The sequence below is a fragment of the Hemiscyllium ocellatum genome, chromosome 21 (genome assembly GCF_020745735.1).
Source record: "Hemiscyllium ocellatum isolate sHemOce1 chromosome 21, sHemOce1.pat.X.cur, whole genome shotgun sequence".
NCBI classification, from domain to species: Eukaryota; Metazoa; Chordata; class Chondrichthyes; order Orectolobiformes; family Hemiscylliidae; genus Hemiscyllium; species Hemiscyllium ocellatum.
In genome coordinates, this window is record NC_083421.1 from 50,374,094 (window position 1) to 50,397,728 (window position 23,635).

At 38.3% G+C, this 23,635-nt stretch overlaps 1 protein-coding gene across 4 annotated transcripts in view; it reads right to left on the minus strand.

The window, feature by feature from the left end:
- The window catches only part of dab2ipb (DAB2 interacting protein b), a 358,016-nt gene that overhangs the window by 26,758 nt on the left and 307,623 nt on the right, over positions 1-23,635 (minus strand). For all 4 annotated transcript variants that reach the window (XM_060841451.1, XM_060841453.1, XM_060841454.1 and 1 more), the window contains 2 exons: positions 20,348-20,529; positions 12,429-13,299 (listed from right to left, as the gene is read on the minus strand). In XM_060841451.1, the coding sequence (XP_060697434.1) occupies positions 12,429-13,299; positions 20,348-20,529 (1,053 nt within the window). The remainder of the gene's footprint in view (positions 1-12,428; positions 13,300-20,347; positions 20,530-23,635) is intronic.

Consider the following 23,635-nt stretch of genomic DNA (forward strand, 5'->3'; position numbering starts at 1 on the left):
TTACATTTGCCACCCTTCTATCTGCTAGGACTGTTCCCAAATTTACAGAATTTTGTAAGATGACAATCAATATATCAAATATTTCTATGGCCACCTCCTTTAATACCGAGGGATGTGAATTATCATGTTCCAGGGATTTACCAACTTTCATTAATTTATCTAGTCTTTTGTTTTTGTTTTACTAATACTAATTCTTTTCAATTCTTCTTCTCACTAGACTCTTCATTTCCCTTGCATTTCTGTGAAGTTACCAGTGTCTTCTTCCTTAAAGTCAGAACTAAAGTAGTTGCTCAATTCCTCTGCCATTTCCTGAATCTTCATTAACAATTACACCTACTGAGCTACCTACCTGGTCTTCACTAATCTTTTTCTTTTTACATAATGTTTTTCGCAAATTTGCCGATTTCTAAATTGGTCTCTGTCCTCAAGCTTGCCACATTTTCAAGCAAATTTATGTGACTCCTCTTTGGATCTAGCATTATCCTTAATTTAATTTTGTTAGCCATGTTTGGACCACATTTCCTGTTGCATGTTTGAATACAACTTTCTGCTGCAGAAATGCAACTGTTGCAATGCTTTTATTAATTCCTTTTAATATTAATCATTGTCGATTCATGGTCATGCCTTTTTAATGAGATTACTCAATATTATATTTAACCTTCACAGTTTGCTTAGTTTAGATTTAAGACCCTAGTTTTGGATTAGGATGCAAAGTGTAACAGTCCAATTAAAAATGTTATCATGATATGGTCACAATTCCCAAATATACCTCATATAATGTTATTAATTAACCATTTCTCATTGTAAAATTCTAATTTTAGGATAGTCTGCTCTCTGATTGGTACCTCAGCACACTGATCTTTTAAAAAAGATCATTAAAACATTCAAGGAATTCATCTGCCAAAATAAAATCCCTGACATACACAGCATGTCAGTCAGCATTAGTGAGCAGAAATGATGGAATATGGCATTTCAGAATGCCTACCTACTATCTGATATATCATAGTCTGCCTTTTTTTCCCTTCAAAATTTGAACTGGCTCACTGAGTACTTGTAGCATATTTGATAATTCGCTGAGACTTGTCATTTAAAATAAATTTACAATGTGTTTAGATACTGCTTCAATAGTTAGGAAAATGTATAGAAAATAAAGTTGATCCCTTCTGTGTTACTTAAGTCAAATGCCATTTTAGTCTTTGCTGTGGGGATAAAGTTTCATGTCTCAGCAATGTTGAGAATGGAGGCAGATGAGACCTGAAGTTAACAGCACTGGTCAGTGTGCCAGATTTTATTATTTGTTCACAGGATCTGCATATCAGCTATGTTGTATTTATTTCCAATGTCTAATTCCCTTGAAGTTGATGGCAGCCTGCCTTTTGAATCACTGCCATCAATGTGGGGTAGGTACGTGCACAATGTTATTAAGAAGGGAGTTTCAGGATTTTGAGCAAGCGATAGTTAAGGAATTACATTGTTATTCAATTCAGGATAGTCTGTGGCAGTATCCCACACATTGACTACTTTTGTCTTCTCTAAAGGTCACTGATTTGGAAGCTCCTGTTGAAGGAGTTTTCCAGAGTTGTTGCAGTAATTCTGGTATATGGTACACACTTGCAGCCGCTGCACTTCAGTGGTTGAGAGAGTGAATGTTTCAGGTGGTGAATTGGATGCCAGTCATGTGGCTGCTTTGGTTTGGATAGTTTTGAATTTCTTTAATGTTATCAGAGCTGGACTCATCAGGCAAGTGGACAGTATTCCACCACATTCCTGATCTGTGGCTTATAAACTCTCAAGGGACTTTAGGGAGTCAGGAGTAGAGTTTATTGCTGCAGGTTTCCTAGCCTCCGAACTGCTTTTATAGTCACAGTATTTGTACAACTAATCTAGGTTTTTGGTCAATGGTTACACGGTAACCCCCCAAGCTGTTGATTGAGGGGTTTTCAATTATGGTAATACCATTGTATGTAAAAGCTCAGAAGTCACATGACACGAGGTCATAGTCCAACAGGTTTATTTGAAATCACAAGCTTTCAGAGTGCTGTTCCTTTGTCAGGTCAAGTCCACTTCACCTGTTGAAGGAGTAGCTCTCTGAAAGCTTGTGATTTCCAATAAACTTGTTGGACTATAACCTAGTGTGGTGTGACTTCTGACCTTGTCCTACCCAGTCCAACACCAGCACCTCCAACCTTCTGAATGTAAAGCTTTATTCTTGTGGGTGATGGTCATTACCTGGCACTTGAATGCACAATTGTTATTTGTCATCTGTTAGCCTAAGCCTGGATGTCTACTCACCCTCTGCCCTATCATGGTGGGAAGGTCATTGATGGAGCAGCCTAGGACACTATGCTGAGGAACTCCTTGCAGAGATGTCCAGAGACTGAAGTGATTGATTTCCAATGACCACAATATTTTCCTCTATTCTAGATGTGATATCAATCTGTGCAAATTCTCATAACCCAGTTTTGTTAGGGCTCCTTAATACTATACTATTCTGGAGTTGAATGTTTTGGACTGTTTTTGGATCATGGCTATAATGAAGTCAGGAACTGACTGGAGCTGATAGAACCCAAACTGAGCGCCAGCAATTTACTTATTGCTGATTCTTGATGCTGCTCCTGCACAAGCACATTTTGCCAAGACAGTTTTAAGGCTGGCAGGTCTGCTCATCCATGTGGCAATGATGGATTAAGCTCATTGATAACGGTAGTTACTGTAGGCTGACTTGAGGTTACCCTATCAGCCTCTAGGGAGTACACATTCTGCCTGCCTGGTTGCGAGTACAGCCAAAGCCACCCTTTAGAGCGATCCCTCCTCTGCCTGCCACCCCTAATTTTTTTTATTTAGAGTTGAAAAATTAATGAGAGAGTTCTTTCACATCCCTTCTACTGCAGCCTGTTGCTCCTTTCATTCTGGAAGACCTCTGATCAAGCCTCCATCTTGCTGTCCTTAAATTGATAGGGAACATGTCTCTATACCTATTATGGAATCAATACCTATGTATGTTCAAAAGAGCATGTCTCCTTTGTGGAGAAAGTTTAGAAACAATACCAACTCCCAGTGACCACAAAGGGAAAACTCAGCCCATGGAGAAGAGTCTTCCATTACATATCCATCTCATTGTTTTCTAAGTTATATGCATAAAGAAGCATTGACTTTCAGGCTTAGGATCATAAAAAATGGTAACAAATTATTTTTGTAAGGCAGCCTTTACAAAGTAAGGTCATTTGCTTGATCATGAACAATTCTTAAATACAATGTAAAAGGTTCCATTATAGTGTTAATTCCTTAGATTAATCACACTAAAGTTTACCCTCCTCTATTGATTGTAATGAAAAGCTAATGAAATTAAGGAAACTATTTATTATAATTTAATCCAGAGTAAAGGATTTGTAATAAAAGTGCTCCACTGTATTTTAGCCCTTAATATTAACTGCAACATTTAAGAAGGAATAGATTCCTACTCTAATTGACAGCAGTGAAGGCTGACTGGGATTTACATTCTTATTTTTATTACCATACATTCACAAAGTAGTGAAGAAGTTGCTATCAGCTGGTTTTTCAACAAGAGAAATTACCTCTTAAGTCCTTTGTATTTGCCACCCCTTCAATTACAATTTGTAAGTAGAATACAAATTGTAGAATTGATAATTGTGGCTTCTCTCCATGTTCAGCTAGTTAGAATATTTAGAAATAAATTTTGGCAGACATGTGGAGCCAAATATATCAATACTAGCTAAAGCAACTGATTTATGATTTGGAACCCAAACAACCTAGTTAATTCTTACTGAGGCACCACTCATCTCCTCCAGTATTCACGTGAAGCTTTGAAGAGAATTAAATTTTCTGTGACAAAATTAAGAACATTTATTGTACAGATTATAATGTTCAAAAATGAAAAATGTAACAGTATGCTAAATATGTAGTGAAACAATAAAATACTGAATCCAGTCAGCCAGCTTCTTCATACTGACTTACTAGACTGTAAGGGGATTATTCCTTCTGCATATCAACAATTCTGGGGTGGTTGGGTATACCCCTACTTATGACTTGGATGGAAATAAATTGTTTATTAACTTACTTTTTTAATCAACTTACTTAGAGATGTTGTTGCACACCTCTGGAACAGGTGGGTCTTGAACTTGGGCCTCCTGATCCAGGGTTAGTGACATTACCATTGTACCACAAGAGAGCCCCCAACAATTAATATGAAAGCACAACCACGCTTCCTTTAATTAGAAATGACAAGATTGATTTTTTAATAAGAAAAAATACCTGAGCCTTCCTATTTCTGAATTTCTTTCAAAACCTTTTGAAAAATTCAGATCTAATAATTTTATGCTAATATCACCTATGTGGAATGAATGATACCGCACTTACCAAATTTGAGCACCAGCTTATTATTTTGCATCTAATTAAACATTATACCCCGTACAGCCAATAATTCCCCAAGTTTTATCATTCATTAGATTACAGTTTTAAACATAACTATGGTCTCATCTTTAAATGTCCATCAGTATCTCATTTACATTAAAATAATTCCATTAATAATTGGATAGCTTCCATTTTATAGGATTCAATGGCAAATTATTATTTTTGGTCTTGGTGAGCTTTATACTTTGTAGGTAATTTTAGTAAATCTGTTCAGAGATGTTATGACATCCCTCTGGAACATGTGGGACTTGTATCTGAGCCTCCTGGATTAGATTAGATTAGATTCTCTACAGTGTGGAAACAGCCTTTCAGCCCAACAAGTCCACACCGCCCCTCCGAAGAGAATCCCACCCAGACTCATTCCCCTACCCTATATTTACCCCTGACTAACGCACCTGGGCAATTTAGCATAGCCAATTTACCTGACCTGCACATCTTTGGATTGTGGGAGGAAACCGGTGAACCTGGAGGGAACCCATGCTTTCACGGAGAGAATGTGCAAACTCTACACAGACAGGCGAGAATCGAACCCAGGTCCCTGGTGCTGTGAGACAGCAGTGCTAACCACTGAGCCACTATGCCGCCCCAGAGGTAAGGACAGCACCACTACATAACAGCTCACTTTATACTTCATATGTATCAATATTCTTTTGAGAAACTGTCCCAAACCAATTTATATGAACTCATGGCTATCCTTGTGAAAATTAAAGTTTCACACTGTTGCAATGTCATTCTTCCAAGCCTCCATTATTTCTTGATTTATAGTCTGACCTACAGTGTAGCTACTGTTAGGTAATCTATAATACTTGACTGGTGACTTAATTCCCTTGCTACTTCTGATCCCTATTCAAACTGAGTCCACACTAACGTTTAAAGCCAAATTCATTCTTACTTTTGTGCTGTACTCATTAAATTAGTATTCAACATTTAAACATATTTTAATGAACCTAGAAAACTAACTTCAGTCTCACAAGTAAATAATATCAGACTTACATATTGTTAGCAGTATCAAATGATATTTTTGTATTAATCCCTGAAGGATTGCTTGAAAAGCATGAGCTGGATGTAGATTAAATATTTCTCCTTTAAATTAAACAATAAGATTTTATCACCTTTTGTAAGAGCCATTACATCAAGAACTATACCATTAGAATTAAAATAATTCCATTAGTAATTGGATAGCTTCCATTTTATCCGATTCAATGGCAAATTATTATTTTTGGTCTTTGTGAGCTTTATACTTTGTAGGTAATTTTATTAAATTTGTTCAGAGATGTTATGACATCCCTCTGGAACATGTGGGACTTGAATGTGGGCCTCCTGGATCAGAGGTAAGGACCTCACCACTGCATAAGAGCTTACTTTATACTTCATATGTATCAATATTCTTTTGAGAAACTGTCCCAAATCAATTTATATGAACTCATCTTGGCTATCCTTGTGAAAATTAAAATTTCACATGATCGTTCCATTTAAAAAGGGAGAAGGACATACAATAGGCAGCACATAGTCAGTGAAGGCGAGGGGTGGAGTGGAAGGGAGAGCGAGAGAAATCTACACTGTTAACTGACACAGCAGTGAATCTGCGCAGTTACTGCCTTTGTTGTTTGAATTCATGTATTGCTGGACATTGAAGTGTGTCTAGGAAAACTTAACAAACAGCGAAATTCACAATTAATCTTGGAGGAACTTATTTGGGAGAGGTCTCAGCACAGAAACACATTAGTGCAATATTCAAAGTGTAGCCTTGCTGTAAATTTACAATAGTGAATAGAGTCAGTTCTTTCTTGATTATATGTTTTATTAAATTTTAAAAGTAACCCATAAGTATTAAGTTACTCTGCAGCAGTGTTTGTAGAGCAATAAGATGGTACTATTTTCTCAATCTGTGGATGGGAAAGAGCAAAAATGGCCTTTAGTAGACTGATAGACGTCAGATATGAGAGTTTCAAGAGAGATTACATGTTACTGAGGATTATATCTGCAATAAATGTCATTGGTTGCGAATCCCATCAGGTCAAATGGATCAGCTGGAGCGACAGTTAGATGCAATGAGGAATTTACAAAAGCAAGGGGATGTGATGAATGGCAGTTATAGGATGGGAGAAAAGCAACAGATACAGTCACAGAGGGGTTAACTCCAGGAAAGGTAGGAGGGATAGGCAGGTAGTACAGGAGTCTTCTGTGGCTAACCCCATTTCAAACAAATATGCTATTTTGAAAAATGTAGGGGGTGATGTACTCTCAGGGGAATGTAGCATGAACAGCCAAGTTTCTGGTATCAAGACTGGCTCTAATGAGGACGATATTGAGTTCCAAGCGATCGATTGTGTTAGGGGACTCTCTAGTCAGTAACAGGCACAGACAGATGCTTCTGCGGCCAGCAGTGAAATATCAGAATGGTGCGTTGCTTCCCTGGTGCCAGGATGAAGGATGTCTCAGAGAGGGTGCAGAATGTTCTCAAAGGGGAGAGGGACCAGCAGGAGTTTTTGTACACATTGGAACTAACGACATAGGAAGAAGGTAGGATGAGAGTTAGGCAGGAACTTAAAAAGGAGGCCCTCGAGGGTTGTAATATCTGGATTACTCTTGGTGTTATGAGTTAGGGAGGTGGGAATACGAGGGTAGAGCAGATCAATGTGTGGCTGAGGAGCTGGTGGATGGGAGAAGGATTCATAGTTTTGGATCATTGGAATCTGTTCTGGGGTAGAAGTGATCTGTACAAGAAGGCCAGATTGCACCTAAATTGGAAAGAACTAAGTAACTGGCAGGGAGATTTGCTAGAGCTGCTTGGAAGGATTTAACCTAGTAAGGTGGGGGAGTTAGGCCCTTCAAAGATGACCAAGGCAGCCTTTGTGTGGAGCCACAGGAGATGGGAGAGATACTAAACAAGTATTTTGCATCAGTGTTTACTGTGGAAAAGGACTTGGAAGATGTAGAATGTAGGGAAATAGATGGTGACATCTTGAAAAATGTCCATATTACAGAGGATGTCTTGAAACATAAAGGTGGATAATTCCCCAGGACCTAATCAGATGTACCCTAGAACTCTGTGGGAAGCTAGGAAAGTGATTGCTGGGCCTCTTGCTGAGATATTTGTATCATGGATAGTCACAGGTCAGGTGCTGTAAGACTGGAGATTGGCTAATGTGGTATGGCTATTTAAGAAAGGTGGTAGGGACAAGCCAGGGAACTGTAGACCAGTGAGCCTGATGTCAGTGGTGGACAAGTTGTTGGAAGGAATCCTGAGGGACAGGATGTACATATATTTGGAAAGGCAAAGACTAGGGATAGGGATAGTCAACATGGCTTTGTGCGTGGGAAATCATGTCTCAAACTTGATTGAGTTTTCTTTAAAGTGGTAACAATTTTGATGAGGCAGAGTGGTGGATGTGATCTATAAGGACTTCAGTAAGGTGTTCGACAAGGTTCCCCGTGGGAAACTGGTTAGCAAGGTTAGATCTCATGGAATACAGGGAGAACTAGCCATTTGAATACAGAACTGTCTCGAAGGTAGAAGACAGAGGGTGGTGGTGGAGGGTTGTTTTTCAGATGGGAGGCCTGTGACCAGTGGAGTGCCACTAGGATTGGTGCTGGGTCCACTGCTTTTCATCATTAATAGAAATCTCTTGGATGTGAACATAGCAGGTATAGTTAGTAAATTTGCAGATGACACCAAAATTGGAGATGTAGTGAAGATGGTTACCTCAGATTCCAATGGGATCTTGGTCAGATTGGCCACTGGGCTGAGAAGTGACAGATGACATATAATTTAGATAAATGTGAGGTGATGCATTTTGGGAAAGCAAATCTTAGTGGACTTATCCACTTAATGGTAAGGACCTAGGGAGTGTTGCTGAACAAAGAGACCTTGGAGTGTAGGTTCATAGCTTCTTGAAAATGGAGTCGCAGGTAGATAGGATAGTGAAGGAGGTGTTTGGTATGCTTTCCTTTATTGGTCAGAGTATAGGAGTAGGGAGGTCATGTTGCAGCTGAATGCTGTGAAACTTGAAAAAGTTCAGATAAGATTTACAAGGATGTTGGCAGGGTAGGAGGATTTGAGCTATAGCGAGAGGCTAAATAGGCTGGCGCTGTTTTCCCTGGAGCGTTGAAGTCTGAGGGGTGACCTCAGAGGTTTATAAAATCATGAGGGGAATGGATAGGACAAATAGACAAAGTCTTTTCCCTGGGGTAGGGGAGTCCAGAACTAGACGGCATAGGTTTAGGTTGAGAGGGAAAAGATATAAAAGGGGCTTAAAGGGCAACTTTTTCATGCAGAGGTGGTACGTGTATGAAATGAGGTGCCAGAGGAAGTGGGGGAGGCTGATGTAATTGCAACATTACATGGATATGTGAATAGGAAGTGTTTACAGGGATATGGGTCAGGTGCTGGTGGGTGGGACTAGATTAGGTTAGGATATCTGGTCGGCATGGATGAGTTGGACCGAAGGGTCTGTTTCCGTGCTGTACATCTCTATGACTCTATGAAAGCTTCTGATGGTTAACAATTATGGACAAACAATAATACGTAGTAATAAAGTGTTTCTTCTGATTAGGAGGCTGTGAAGTCTGTGGTGAACACTTTAGATTACTTTAGGGATTATACTTAATTCCTTCTCATCACAATTAGAAGTCAAATAAAGATTACAACTTTGATTTCCTACCTTTAATATATTGTACATGAAGTTAAATTAGTTTAATCTTAGCATTTAACAGCTTCTGGTTTCATTCAGACAGTATTACGGTTGAAGTACTAGTCATTTACTTGAAATAAGTTCCATCTCATTTGAATTTTTCATTTGCAATAAATGCATTTGAACATGAGGCATAATTATTATCCTACAACCACATCCGTGATCAGTCTGAAAGGGAAAAGAAAGCTGAAAATGACAGCAGAAGGATACTGTCTCTATGGAAACAAGTTGACTTATTCTGGGATATACTAAAAATTATATTAATACCCTAAATAGCCAGTGGGCAAGGCATTACCAGCTATTTAACAAGCAAGCTTTGCAGAAACCCAAATGTTCAGTTAGGTAACCTATTCTTGAACTGCATGCATGATCAGCACAGTATTAAGATTGAGTTTGCATGGATTGCCTGAAGTAAGACTCTGTGCTTCTCAAATACCGTACATCATAATTCCTACTTAAACAAATTAGGATTTAAAATTTTAATTTTTAAATAGATTAAAACAAAGCACAAACCACATTATTTTAGAAACATACATTTTGTTTAATTGAACTTTAAATAATATTGATCGGTTTTTAACAATATTTTAGGTTAAATGTTCAAATTTGATGAACTGTATAAAATACTGTCAGAAGGTTTAAGAACTTCCAATTATGAACGAATGCTGGAAAAGGATATACAGTCTGGTCTGATTTCTTGCGATAGTTCCATTTTCATGTGATCCTGCTTTGCAAGAAAATTGCATAACAGCAGCACTATTTAAACCAATGGGCTGAATCATATTATAGCCAAAATAGGTAAGGAAAATTTGCATTCTACAAATAATGGTCTAAATTCTTCAACTGCATTACAGACAATTTGTGTTGAAGAAACATGCTGAATAATAGAACCAACTATAATGTAAAAATGAATCTGACAGAGGCCCTTAATTAACCAGAAATTCAGGATTTTATTTAACATCGCCGAAGGAGCAAATGGTGATATTTAGAATTCATGGGGTCATTTTTCCATTTGACAATTAATTTTTGATATGCTGAGTAGAAGCAGTTAGAATTAGGCAGCATATTAATGTTGAGAATTGTAACATTTGAATCTGAAAATAGGTCTGGTAATTGCTAATCCAACCTTCTAGTCTTACATGTATTTGTAACAGTCATGTTTCTTTCACTTGGCTAGTACATTCTGAGTGAAAATTAATTCGTCTGAAAGTTTTAAAAATTAATTTGTCAATTAAGTTCCATTGAAATTATGAGGTTTCACATAAGTAATGATGAAATTGCTTTAATCTTCTTTCATTGAAGAATTATGAAGTAAATTTATATTATTTGAAAAATCACAACTCAAACTGTGATTACTTAGAACAGGTTGAGCTCTTTTGGAAATAAATCTTGCATTCTGCATTATGATGCTTCAGTAACATCAGGGATTCTACACTGGTTGAATGTGTTCACATTCCAAGCAATGACTATTTCATTTCACTCCACTATAGTTAAAAATAAAATGGTAATAAGACCTGTTAATACTTAGGAGATTCAATCATACAGTGCAGATAACACAATAGATGCCTTATTCCCCTAAGTTCCCTCCTACCCTACCTTGCCAGGGCCTGTTTAATTCACTTCAGTGACCTCTGAACTCACTCACTTATTGGGTCACTGTTAGGGCTGAACAGTTGCCAATTCTCTGGATTTGTCTAATGAACAGGGTCATCTTAGCCCCACAAAATTCTGGTCTATGTCTCAATAATATTCCTGTCAACCCGGTGTTTCCCAAAAAAAAATCAACTCTGTTCTCTAAGGCTGCAAAGAATACTGTATCTTCTCTAGAACCTAGATATTTGCCATCACAGATGGGTGGGAGAAAGTGAGGACTGCAGATGCTGGAGGTCACAGCAGGTCAGGCAGCATCTGAAGAGCAGGACAGCCAACATTTCGCGCATAAGCCCTGCATCAGGAATGAATTCAGGTCTTATGCCTGAAACATTGATTCTCCTACTCTTCGGATGCTGCTTGACCTGCTGCACTTTTCCAGTGCCACACTTTTCACCACAGATAGATGTCAAACAGTGATGCAATACTTAAAAGGTAAATGAACCAAGGCAGGATATACCACAAATACAGTTCTTTGATTTTACTTTCAATAATCCCAGCAACATAACCAGAATACTTGGCTTTTGTTTAGTCATCATTGTTTCTGAAACTTTAGTGAATTATCAATTTATAATCTTTAACACCTGCATGTTATAAATATTATTTGAGTTTCTTCAATCTCAGATGTAGGGTGCTGTGGTTATTTGATACATTCGGGTGCATCATGCTCACTTTATCTGACTGGACTGCGACCTATTGATTTGCTACAAATTAGATTTCTATGTCATTGGTGAATAGCTTGATCGATACCCTCACTCATGTAATTACAATGAAAGTCAAATTCATTGCCAAACCTCAATTGTTAAACCAACAGCCAGAAGATCTTGTGTCACACATTTCCGTGGACTCATTCAGGCCCAAAGCTTGAAGTTGACAGCCTGCATTTACACAGCACGTTTATCATGGGAAACTGTTCCTAACTGTTGCAGAGGTACAATGTAAAAATAGGAGTACTGAGCCAAAGGACATTTTAAGAGAAATGACCAATAGTTTAGTTAAAACTGGATTTTACAACATCCTGTAAGTTGTAAGTAGTTAATAGAGGAAAAGTATCATGTGCAGTGTTTCAGATCATTTTATTAGATCTGTGTAGCAAACAGAATGAAGGACACATTCTCCATGGTCTTAAAACTAGAGAGAATGTAAATCTGTTGATTGTAACATTGATACATTTCCTGTGACTTATCAGTTTGTATGGCAGTGCTTGTTTGATCAATATATATCTCACAAACTTAACTTACAAAATAAATGCCAAAACACATACGGCTATAAATATGTCTATATTATAAAATGCAGACTTTGCAAGGTGAATTATATCTCCTCCAGTTTCTCTTTTCAGTAATGCATGTGCAAGTGACATAATGCAAATTTGTGTTTATCCATATATAGATCAATGTTGATAATAGTGCTTGGCAAAAGGTAACAGAATCTTTGAGCAATGTAAGAATGACAGTGAAGGTCAAACCTTGGTCTAACGTGCTTTTACTGGAAAGCCAGTGCTTTATTACAAGTGTTATGGAGCTACTTCTTTCATTGCATCTTCAAACGGATTGCTTTTAAGATGTGAATATAGCACAACAACAACAACAACTTAATTCTACACCTATATTTACATTCATCAAAATATAGTTGCTTATTGATGATAAAGCCACTGACCTGTTTCTGTATTGTGCGTTGTTTCATTTCAGGACTGTCCCCTTTAGAAGCTGATGATTGCTGCCGCAGCTTTGTGCCAGTGCTTGGCCATTCTGATGAGGATGGTGTAATACCTCCACTGGAAGGCCTTGGATACTGAGGGGGGTTGAATAATAAAGCTGGTGGTGTCCTGCCTCGAGCTGTTGGTGGAGGTTGGTCTATTCGGCGTTGTGGGCCTGCACTGTTCTGACGTGGTACTACACTCTGAGGAACCTTCTCTGTTAAGGAAAGCTGTCTTCTTGTGAATTCTCCAGAACGCCTGGTAAAGTCTTCTGTGCTTGTATGGCTAAGAAAAGTGGATTTGTTGGCTGCCAGTTCTTCATTATTGCTGTGGGAGCTAATAGAGCTGAGGCATTCTGATCCTGAGTCTGCCACTCCACGTGGTGAAACTAGAATACCTGCTGCCATCTGGTACACTGGGTTTTGGAAAGATAATGGTGCCAGAAGCTGTGGTCTTCCTGGTGTGCCATCTGCATTAGGTGTGCTTGCTGTTTGTCCAGGCTTACGTCCTACATTCCCAACCCCAGTTGACGCTGCATTTTGAGGGGGTCTTGGAGGCCATATTGTCTGTAAATGCCCACTGGATCCTTGACTGTCATTTAGGGAATCACCTGTATTGGGAGCACTTGTTGTACTGTCCAAACTGCGGTTCTCTTGCAAGTCAACCATTGATATGCTCTTGTTACCATTTGGCATTTGTTGCTCTGCTTCATTGGCTTCGGAATAGCTTGAGCTGCGAGCAGGGGATGGCTGTACTGCAGAGGACTTTGTGACAAAAAACAGGTCCTTGTTTTCTGGGGTAGGAGACGGTAACCTTGTACAATCTAATAAACTGAAAGGGGAAGAAATCAGAAAACATATGGAGTTTCTTTAATTGATTTTTTTTGTTGAATTAGTTAATTAACCAAATACATTACTTTGCTTAACTTATTTTTAAAAAAGTTAACTTAAAACATACAAAAAAAAGGAACAAAATTTTGGAATAAATGATTTCTATCTTACTTACATTCTTGTGTATCCACCAGAAAGCTAAATTTTCAACATCAATTTGTTTATCTGGGAACAGTGAAAACTATTTTTTTCAATAATTTCACAAATTTCACTTTCTTGTTGCTACTTTCAAAGGTTTATGGTTAAATGGCATGTTAGATTTCTAGCAATTTTTAAAAAAAAGTTGTTTCCTGTAATTGATTTTAAACTATTTTTAAGAATCAACTAGGCCTAAATATGCTAGAACTCATTTTTCTTTTGGAAATTTTCTCAGTTCTTTTGTCTTAGGAGAATACAAATTGGCTGATTTAGTGCAATGTTGCATTTGAGTGTAACTTATAGCAGTGTGCCCAAGTAAACTGATTAAGAGGAAAAGGCAGTATGTGACAAGTACTCTGTAGTTTTTAACATTTCCTAAACAGTTTTCAGCCTCAGGGATTGATTCTTACTCTGTTACAGGAGAAGAAAGGTTATTTGGTCAGTAACTAATGCTTATTATATTAGAAATTGCTGTTCAAGGATTCTTAGTGCATTTCTGCAGTGCATCTTGTAAGTGGTACTGCTGCTACTGAGTGTAATTGCTGGATGTCTGCCTGAACCATAATGTGGCCAGTGTTGTTGCTGAATGCAAAACAAAGGAAATTGAGCAGATTTTTAAACTACATAGTTGAAGCAAGAAATTAAATTTGAGAAGATATGGTGATTCAAAGATACAAAGTCTTATTAACATGGGAAGTTATAAACAGATCGTGACAGAAACGGATCAAGCTAAAGACTCTGCACACAGCATTCAAACAAAACAGATAAACAGAGTGCAAATTTTTAATTCTTTGAAGAGGTGACAAGTAGGTTAGACCAGGGAAACCCAGTGGATGTGGTCTATCTAGACTTCCAAAAGGCCTTTGATAAGGTGCCACACGGGAGGCTGCTGAGCAAGGTGAGGGCCTTGGTGTTCGAGGTGAGCTACTGGTATGGATTGAGGATTGGCTGTCTGACAGAAGGCAGAGAATTGGGATAAAAGGTTATTTTTCAGAATGGCAGCCGGTGTCAAGCGGTGTCCCGCAGGGTTCAGTGTTGGGGCCACAGCTGTTCACGTTATATATTAATGATCTGGATCAAGGGACTGGGGGCATTCTAGTGAAGTTTGCTGATGATACGAAGTTAAAAAAGCGAATGCAATGTTGTCATTTATCTCATGAGGGTTGGACTATAAAAGCACCGATGTGCTACTGAGACTTTATAAAGCTCTGGTTAGGCCCCATTTGGAGTAGTGTGTCCAGTTTTGGTCCCCACACATCAGGAAGGATGTACTGGCACTGGAGCGCGTCCAGCGGAGATTCACACGGATGATCCCTGGAATGGTAGGTCTAACATACGAGGAACAGCTGAGAATCCTGGGATTGTATTCATTGGAGATTAGAAGATTAAGGGGAGATTTAATAGAAACTTACAAGATAATACATGGCTTGGAAAGGGTGAACGCTAGGAAATTATTTCCGTTAGGCAAAGAGACTAGGACCCGTGGACACAGCCTGAGAATTAGAGGGGGTAAATTCAGAACAGAAATGCGGAGACATTTCTTCAGCCAGAGAGTGGTGGGCCTGTGGAATTCATTGCCGCAGAGTGCAGTGGAGGCCGGGACGCTAAATGTCTTCAAGGCAGAGATTGATCAATTCTTGATGTCACAACGAATTAAGGGCTACGGGGAGAATGCGAGTAAGTGGAATTGAAATGCCCAGCCATGATTGAATGGCGGAGTGGACTTGATGGGCCGAATGGCCTTACTTCCATTCCTATGTCTTATGGTCATAGAAATAGAAATGAAGTAGTAAGATTGTAGGATTACAGAAACATGATTGCAGAATGACATGGATTAGGATGTGAATTTTGACAGCATAAAACATTTAAGAATGAAACAAAAATAGGAAAATGTTGGAGCATGGCTCTGTTAGTTAATGATGGTATTAGTATAATCGAGGGATAAGCCAAATTCAGATTGTTGAAACCATTTTGGTAGAGATGAAGGAGGCAAGGAATCACTGTGGACCTGGTATACAGGCCCCAGGTCAGTAACCACATGGTAAGATGGAGCCTAAAGGAAGAAAGGTATGGTGATAATCATTGGTGATTTTAATCTGCACATTGACAGAAAGTTGGTGAGTTCATAGAGTGTTTTCAGAGTACCTTCTTAGAATAGCATGTCCTGAAGCCAATCACCGAACAGATATGCTATATCTGGTACTGTGCAATGAAATAGGATTGATTAATGATGTCATAGTGAAGGCACCTCTACATAGTAGCAAGCATAATATGAATGAACTTTATATTTAAGTCAAGATAGACAGCAGTGGCTTTTGAGACTTTTTAAAAATGTAAGTATGGGAAATATGAAGGCACAAAAGCAAAGCTGGAAAGAATGAATTGGCAAATTCGGAAAAAGGATAGGACAGTAGAGAGGCGGTAACTCTAAGGGGACATTTCTGAATACACAGAAGAAATATATTACAACAAATCAGAACCAACCATCCAAGATTAACTAGAAACTTTAATGATTACACATTTTTAAAAATTTTAGCTTGGTGCTAAGAAAAGTGGCGGTCAGAATATTGAACAGAGTATAAATTACAAAGAATGACCAAAGATTAATAAAGAAGGAAAAAGGGGAGAACACAAGAAAACTAGACAGAAATACAAAATCAGATTGGAAGAAATAATACAAGTATTGAAGAGTTAACAAAGTGAGCATTGGATCTACAAAAAGTGAATTCAGAAAATTAATAATGGAAGGTAATGAAATGATAGAATAATTCAACAGGTACTTTGTACCAGTCTTTACTAGAGTGTATATAAGTAATATCCCAGAAACAGTGATAAATCAAAAACTGGAAGGGAGGCAGGAACTCAGGAAAATCACAATCACCCAAGGAGTGGTACTGAGTAAGTTAGTTATTGGAGCTGAGGGCTACATCTTGAAGTCTTAAAATAAGTGGCTAGTGAGATACATTGGGTTTAATTTTCCAGAACTCCCTGAATTTGAGGAAGATCGCAAATATAACTCAACTTTTCAAAAAAAAGAGGGAGACAAAATAGGAACTGTAGGCCAATTAGCTTAACATCTGTTAGAGCGAAAATGTTAGAAGCTATTATGAAAAAGGTAGCAGGTCACTTCGATAAGTTCAAAGTAATCAAGTAGAGTCAGCATGGTTTTGTGAAAGGAAATGACATCTGACCAATATATTAGAGTTTTTTTGAGGAGATAACTAAAGCAGTGAACTAGAAATCATTTGATAAAGTATCCCATCAAAGGTTATTCCGGAAAATAAAATATCATGGGGTGAGGGTAGAATTTGGCACTGACAGAAGCTTAGCTAATCAGAAGCAGAGACTATGTATCTATGAGTCTTTTTCAAATTAGCAAAATGAAAAGAGTAAGCAAAAGTGAGGACTGCAGATGCTGGAGATCAAAGTCTAGATTAGAGTGGTGCTGGAAAAGCACAGCAGGTCAGGCAGCATCCGAGGAGCAGGAAAATGTAAAGATTGGTTCACCAATGAGATTAGTGCTGTTACTTCAACTATTTACAATTTATATAAATGATTTAGATGAAGGGATGGAAGGTAGTGTTGGGGATAATCTGTTATCGGGGTACCCACACTGGGGCTAGGGAGGGGAGCATCATTACTAGATCAGACATTGTCAGGTAACAGCTAAACCACAGCCATGTGGGATAAACCCAGCAACTGCAGGACTGCCTGCCTGAGGCCACATTCCTCAGTGATTAGATCATGTCAGTCAGTTTCAGACCATCCTGATTAAGAACTCATTGCTAATAAAGGAAACCGGTAACTATCGGATAGTGTAAATTGCACCAATACAACACTTAATCGATAAAGTACTTGTTAATGTCTTTTGCTGACGTAAAACTCCATCGGAACTTATGTTAAATGATAATACCTGTTGATTCAACTATGGAGAACTATTGAAAACGCCTAGACTGTCAGACGCATAGCAATGAGGAGACTCTTCCAAACAATGGACTATTGAATTGTAAGATCGGAAACTGCCGAGCCCAGGATGCCTGCCCATTGTCCAGCACAGCAGGAGCTGGACAGGTATCTCGGTGCAACCAATAGAGACACTGATCCCTTCACAGACAGGTGAACAGACCAATGGGAGAACCGAACGAGGGGAACCTGACCGGGAACTCGAGGAAGCGTGAAGTATAACTGCACCAGATCCGAAGAGGAAGACAGAACGCCTTCTCCAACGAACTGCATGCTGTAGAATTCGTTGTATAGTTTGCCAGTCTAGATTCTGTAATAAACGGTGTTTTGCTCCAAACTTTAGAAGCCGGTGTGATCTCTCCTTCCAAAGAACACGTGGAGACGAGACCCTGCGGGGCCGTCCCAACAGTAGTGACTGCGAAATTTGCTGATAACCAATGAAAGGTAGGACAGTAAGTCACGAAGAGGACACAGGTTACAAAAAGATCTAGATAGGTGAAATAAATGGGCAGAGATGTGGAAAAATGTGGGAAAGAATGGAATTATCCATTTGGTAAGAAGAATAAAGAAACATTATAAATGGTGAGATGTAAATTGTACAGCTCTGCGATGCAGAGGGAGTCATCCATTAATATTGGAGATGAGATGAAATGCTTTCAAGGGTCATAGGTGTTTGGAACTCTCTTCTATAGTTGAAGCAGAAGTAGATAGATGTCAAGCAGAATGGTGAAAGTTTGTCATGGTTATGCAAGAATGTAGATTTCAGGTTTCAATTAGATCAGCCATGATCTTACTGAATGTCAGAGCAGGCCTGAATGGCCTATCCCTGCTCTTAATTTCTATGTTTGTACAAAGTTCTTCATTGATATAAGGTGCCATGGGAAGCAATCAACCTCTGCCATCTCATTTGTGTAACTACATTTTATCCATAAGCTCAGAAAATGGTTGAGGGTAGGTTTTTCAACCAGGAATGGTATTGTGCTCAATCTTGAACCCTCCTTACCTGATGCTCTATCCTATACTTTTCATTGACCTTCCTTAATCAACATGCACACAGGCCAATTGCAGTGTCCCTTCATGATTACTCAAGGACAGCTACAATCTCAAACTTGAACCCAACCAATGGGAAGGGAAGAAATTTGGTTTGATTTTTATCTTCAATTTGTAAAAAGTCAAAAAAAATTCCAACAAAAGTAACCCATTATTACTAAATATGTGATCATTTGGTAATCAATACAAAAGAAGCCAAACTACTAAAAATTTGAATGTTGTCTTTATGATTAAGGCATTAAATGCTGACACTAATGGAAACCTTCCCCACCACCTTATGTGATGTTAGGATGTTTACATTTTAACTTATGGCCTTACCTTTAATGAAAAAAATTGAGCAACTAATTATCAAAAAGCAGTTGTCTTACATGAGGGAAAAAAATGCAAAGTGCAGGATCTGTAAGCCTATGAAAAATATTCCATTGGTTAAAATTCATTTTCCAGCCGCCCGCAATCCCGCAAATACCACTCACCACAAAACAAGAAGTCTTAGAAATTGTTTTTAAGAAGCACTCAAAAAGTGCACCCTGATTTGAAAATGTCACTGTGACTGGAAAATCACTTGCTTTATTACGTTGTCAAAGGCTTCTATTTGTAACCATTAGAATCCACACTCAGCAAATGTGTCTGTGAAGTGAGAAGAAAAACTTGAATAGGTCAGTCAAGAACCTTTCTCGTTTAAAAAAAACCCAAGCAGGGAAATGGAGCGAAAACCTAATGTTAGTTTAAAGGTTGAGTGCACATTTGTCAATTTTACCCTCTCTCTCCATTCCCCACTGACACCAGTGAAGGAAAAAAAAACATACCTTGCACATCGTGTTGAAACAACAGGGAAAGGCTAATTGCTAAATAACAGAATTTGTAAAATTCTTCTCATTTCTTTGGAATTCCTTCCAGAAATGCTTTCCACCTCTCTTTCCATGTGCCCTCTTCTCTAAGGTGTGTTTCATGCAGTTTTCAAGTATTTTATTTAAATTTAAATGTCTCTTGCCTTCTCAGAATTCAGTTTACAGTTGCGTGAACCTGATGTGCAATTATTTCTCAGCAAAGCCATTTGTTTGAAAGATTCCTGATGATGGGAAGTCTCTTATAATTCCCACTTATTTAAGTGATAACTTTGGCTTGTCAGGAGTGTGCAAGGCCATAAACAGTTCTTATCCTGTAGCTTCCATATTTAAATCAACATAAGTTACAGCAAGTGCAGAAAATCTGAAATAAAAACAGCAAATGCTCACATCGGCAGATGCAAAAAGAAAGAAAATACATTAAAATATGGGTCTGCACTTGAAATGTTAACAAATCTATTCTTGTTTGGAATGTTGATGGACATGCTGAGTAGTCCTAGAATTTTTAAAGCATGTATTATTAGACTATAAGAATTGGTTTAAAATAAATGTTGGTTGTGTTTTAAATATATTTATAGTCTTGATTTGGGTTTTCTGTACCTAAAATAAGGACTTCTACCTCAGAACTGCACAGCCTCAATTTTAAAGGACATTTTGAAAAGAAGTTTTTTCTTAAACACAGGGTGGATCATTATCAGCAAAAACTACAAAGTGGAGAATCGAACAAACAGTTTGAACGTTCTAAGTTTACAATCAAGAGGCTAAATCATTAAAGTAATATTTGAAATAAATTTATAACTCATTATTACTGTTTTTCCTACAGAAAAGTAACTAAAGAATAACAATTACAAATGCTATATTGTCAATTTAAATTGTTTCAACTAAATTTCTCCTAGCAATCTTTGTTACATTATTTTAATAGTTTGAGAGTGAACTGTTGAGATTAACTACAAAATGGCAGCTACAATAAACTGCAATTATGTTTTCACTTACCCACTAAATTCATTATCTATCACCATCTTCTGCAGGCCTGACGATATGCTGCTATTGGAGGGGTTTGGTGTTGAGGTGCATGGGTCAGAGGTCGTTGGCACAGGTACAGCTCCTGGGTTGGTCAGCACAGTGTTGACATCTCTTAAAATGCGAGGCAGGGGGCCAAGCTTTGTTGAAGTTGCCTGTAGAAAGAAACATTCATCTTTATAGAACACAAACATGCGTGCAAGTGATTTAGTGAAATGAATATAAAAGAATTAAGTTCATGAGGTTGCCAAACCAATAATTTGAGTAATGGATGATACAATTGAGATTGTGTATGCAGTTGTGTATGAATAATGTATGTATGGTGATATAAAAAGGGAATATGTGTTCTAAGGAAAGGACACACAAACCAGAGAAACAGAAATCCTCATCTAAACTCATGAATTCAAAGTTCTGACTGACTTGAGGATTAGATAAACAAGGCAGATTTCCTTTTTAATATGAGTAAGGACAAACAATTACATCTTGGGAAGCATGCAGCTATAGCAGAATGTTATGCTGTCTGGGTTTGGTAGAAGTTGACATCCTATTGAAGAGAATCCAGTTTCTATATTTTTTTCAACAGGGGAAAAGCAGCATTTAGTTGATAGTTTTAGCCTTTATCACCTCACCTCATTTATCTTCAGCAGTCTTCTATTAATATCTAACTTGCTGTAAAATGTCTATTTCTTTTTTATCTTCATTAAGGCTTTCCATAGCAATATTATCTTTAGCTGCCTTTTATTGTGCATTGCAGATTATTTGAATATGTAGATCTGGTGAAGGCTAAACATGATATGCATCTCTTTCTGCTGTAAATGGAGATACTTTTTCAATATCTTTCTACACTCCCTTTCCAACAAATTTTTGCTTATTCATTTCTTCTTGATTCTTTGAAACATTAGGATATGAAATTCTCTATCCTAACTTTATAATCTCATCTCTCGTGCAATTCTTTTGGAAATTAAGCTTGAAAATTAAATATGCAGAGTCATGGGGAACTACCTATATCTTTAATTCAAGTGAGTGGCAGGTTTTGTTTTTAATGATTTGACAATAATTTAGAAAATGCAGTAGGTTAATATTGAAATTAAAAGCGAAGAACTTATAAACAAAGTATCCACTTTAAAATACATTCACTGAACCAAAATTCCTAGTGGAGTTACTTTTTGTATCTCTTATGGAAATTTCCATAGTTTTGATACATCTCAAAAACAAGTAAACCATATGTGTCCCATGTTTTTGACGGAAATTGCCCCAACAATTCAAACAAAGTTAAATTTTGCCTGATTTCTGATCACTACTATTAAGCTAAACCTTTGTGATGCCTTTCAAACCACGTTAATAAATCAAGTCTGTGGGCCCTTCTTGCCAACTAAGTTCCCACTTCCAAATTTATAATAAAAATTAGCTGTTAAACACATGACACAATAGTGACACACTCCTGCCAGCAGAAGCTCTGCAGCATCCCAGCTCTGGCTGTTCCAGATCCAATATTGTAACACAATTGTAAGATTTTAAAATAGGAAACTTCAAAACAGCTGCACATCCTTCTTCAATTAGCCACCACTTCCTCAGTCCGCCTTACATTTGATCCAAGTTTCTGCCCTCGCTAGTGGAATTGGAGATGGATTAGTATCTAAATACAAACTGTACAATATATTGATTTATACAAGACAAATACAGAACATAATGAGTATCTGATGCCATGTAAACAAAACCTCACAATACAAAGCATAGAAGTAATCATCAAATCCAATGTCAATTATAGAGTCATAGAGATGTACAGCACGGAAACAGAATCTTCAGTCCAACTCGTCCATGCCAACTAGATATCCCAACTCAACCTTGTCCCACCTGCCAGCATCCAGCCCATATCCCTTCAAACCATTCCTATTCATATACCCATCCAGATGCCTTTTGAATACTGCAATCAAACTGGTGTCCACCACTTCCTCTGGCAGCTCATTCAATACACGTACCACCCTCTGTATGAAAGAGTGACCCCTTAGGTCTCTTTTACATCTTTCTCCTCTCACCCTAAACCTAAGCCCTCTCGTTCTGGTCTCCCCCAACCAGGGAAGAGACTTTGTCTATTTATCCTATCCATGCCCCTCATGATTTTATAAACCTCTATAAGGTAACCCTCAGCCTCCAACGCTCCAGGGAAAAACAGCCCCAGCCTGTTCAATCCCTCCTCATAGCTCAAATCCTCCAACCCTGGCAACATCCTTGGAAATCTTTTCTGAACCCTTCCAGGTTTCACAACATCCTTCCAATAGGAGAGAGACCAGAATTGAAATCAATATTCCAACACAACATGACCTCCCAACTCCTGTGCTCAATACTCTGACCAATAAAGGAAAGCATACCAAACACCTTCTTCACTACCCTATCTACTTGGGACTCCACTTTCAAGGACATATGAATCTGCACTCCAAGGTCTCCTTGTCCAGCATCACTCCCTCAGACCTTATCATTAAGTGTAAAAGTCCTGCTAAGATTTGCTTTCCCAAAATGCAGCACCTCGCATTTATCTAAATTAAACTCCACCTGTCACTCCTTAGCTCATTGGCCCATCTGATCAAGATCCCGTTGTAACTATCTTCGCTATCCACTACACCTCCAATTTTGGTGTCATCTGTAAACTTATTAAGTATACCTCTTATGCTCGCATCCAAATCATTTATATAAATGACAAAACGTAGTGGACCCCGCTCTGATCCTTGTGGCACTCCACTGGTCACAGGCCTCCAGTCTGAAAAACAACCCTCCACCACCACCCTCTGTCTTCTACCCGTGAGCCAGTTCTGTATCAAAATGGCTAATTCTCCCTGTATTCCATGGGATCTGACCTTGCTCACCAGTCTCCCATGGAGAACCTTGTCGAACATCTTACTAAAGTCCATATAGATCACATCCACTGCTCTGCCCTCATCAATTCTCTTTGTTACTTCCTCAAAAAACTCAATCAAGTTTGTGGGACATGATTTCCCATGCATAAAGCCATGTTGACGATCCCTAATCAGTCCTTGCCTTTCCAAATACATGGTACATCCTGTCCATCAGGATTCCTTCCAACTACCGACGTCAGGCTCACTGGTCTATAGTTCCCTGTCTTGTCCTTACCACCATTCTTAAACAGTGACACCACGAAAGCCAACTTCCAGTCTTCTGGTACCTCATGTGTGACTATTGAGGATACAAATATCTCAGTAAGAGTCCCAACAATCACTTCCCTAGCTTCCCACAGAGTTCCAGAGT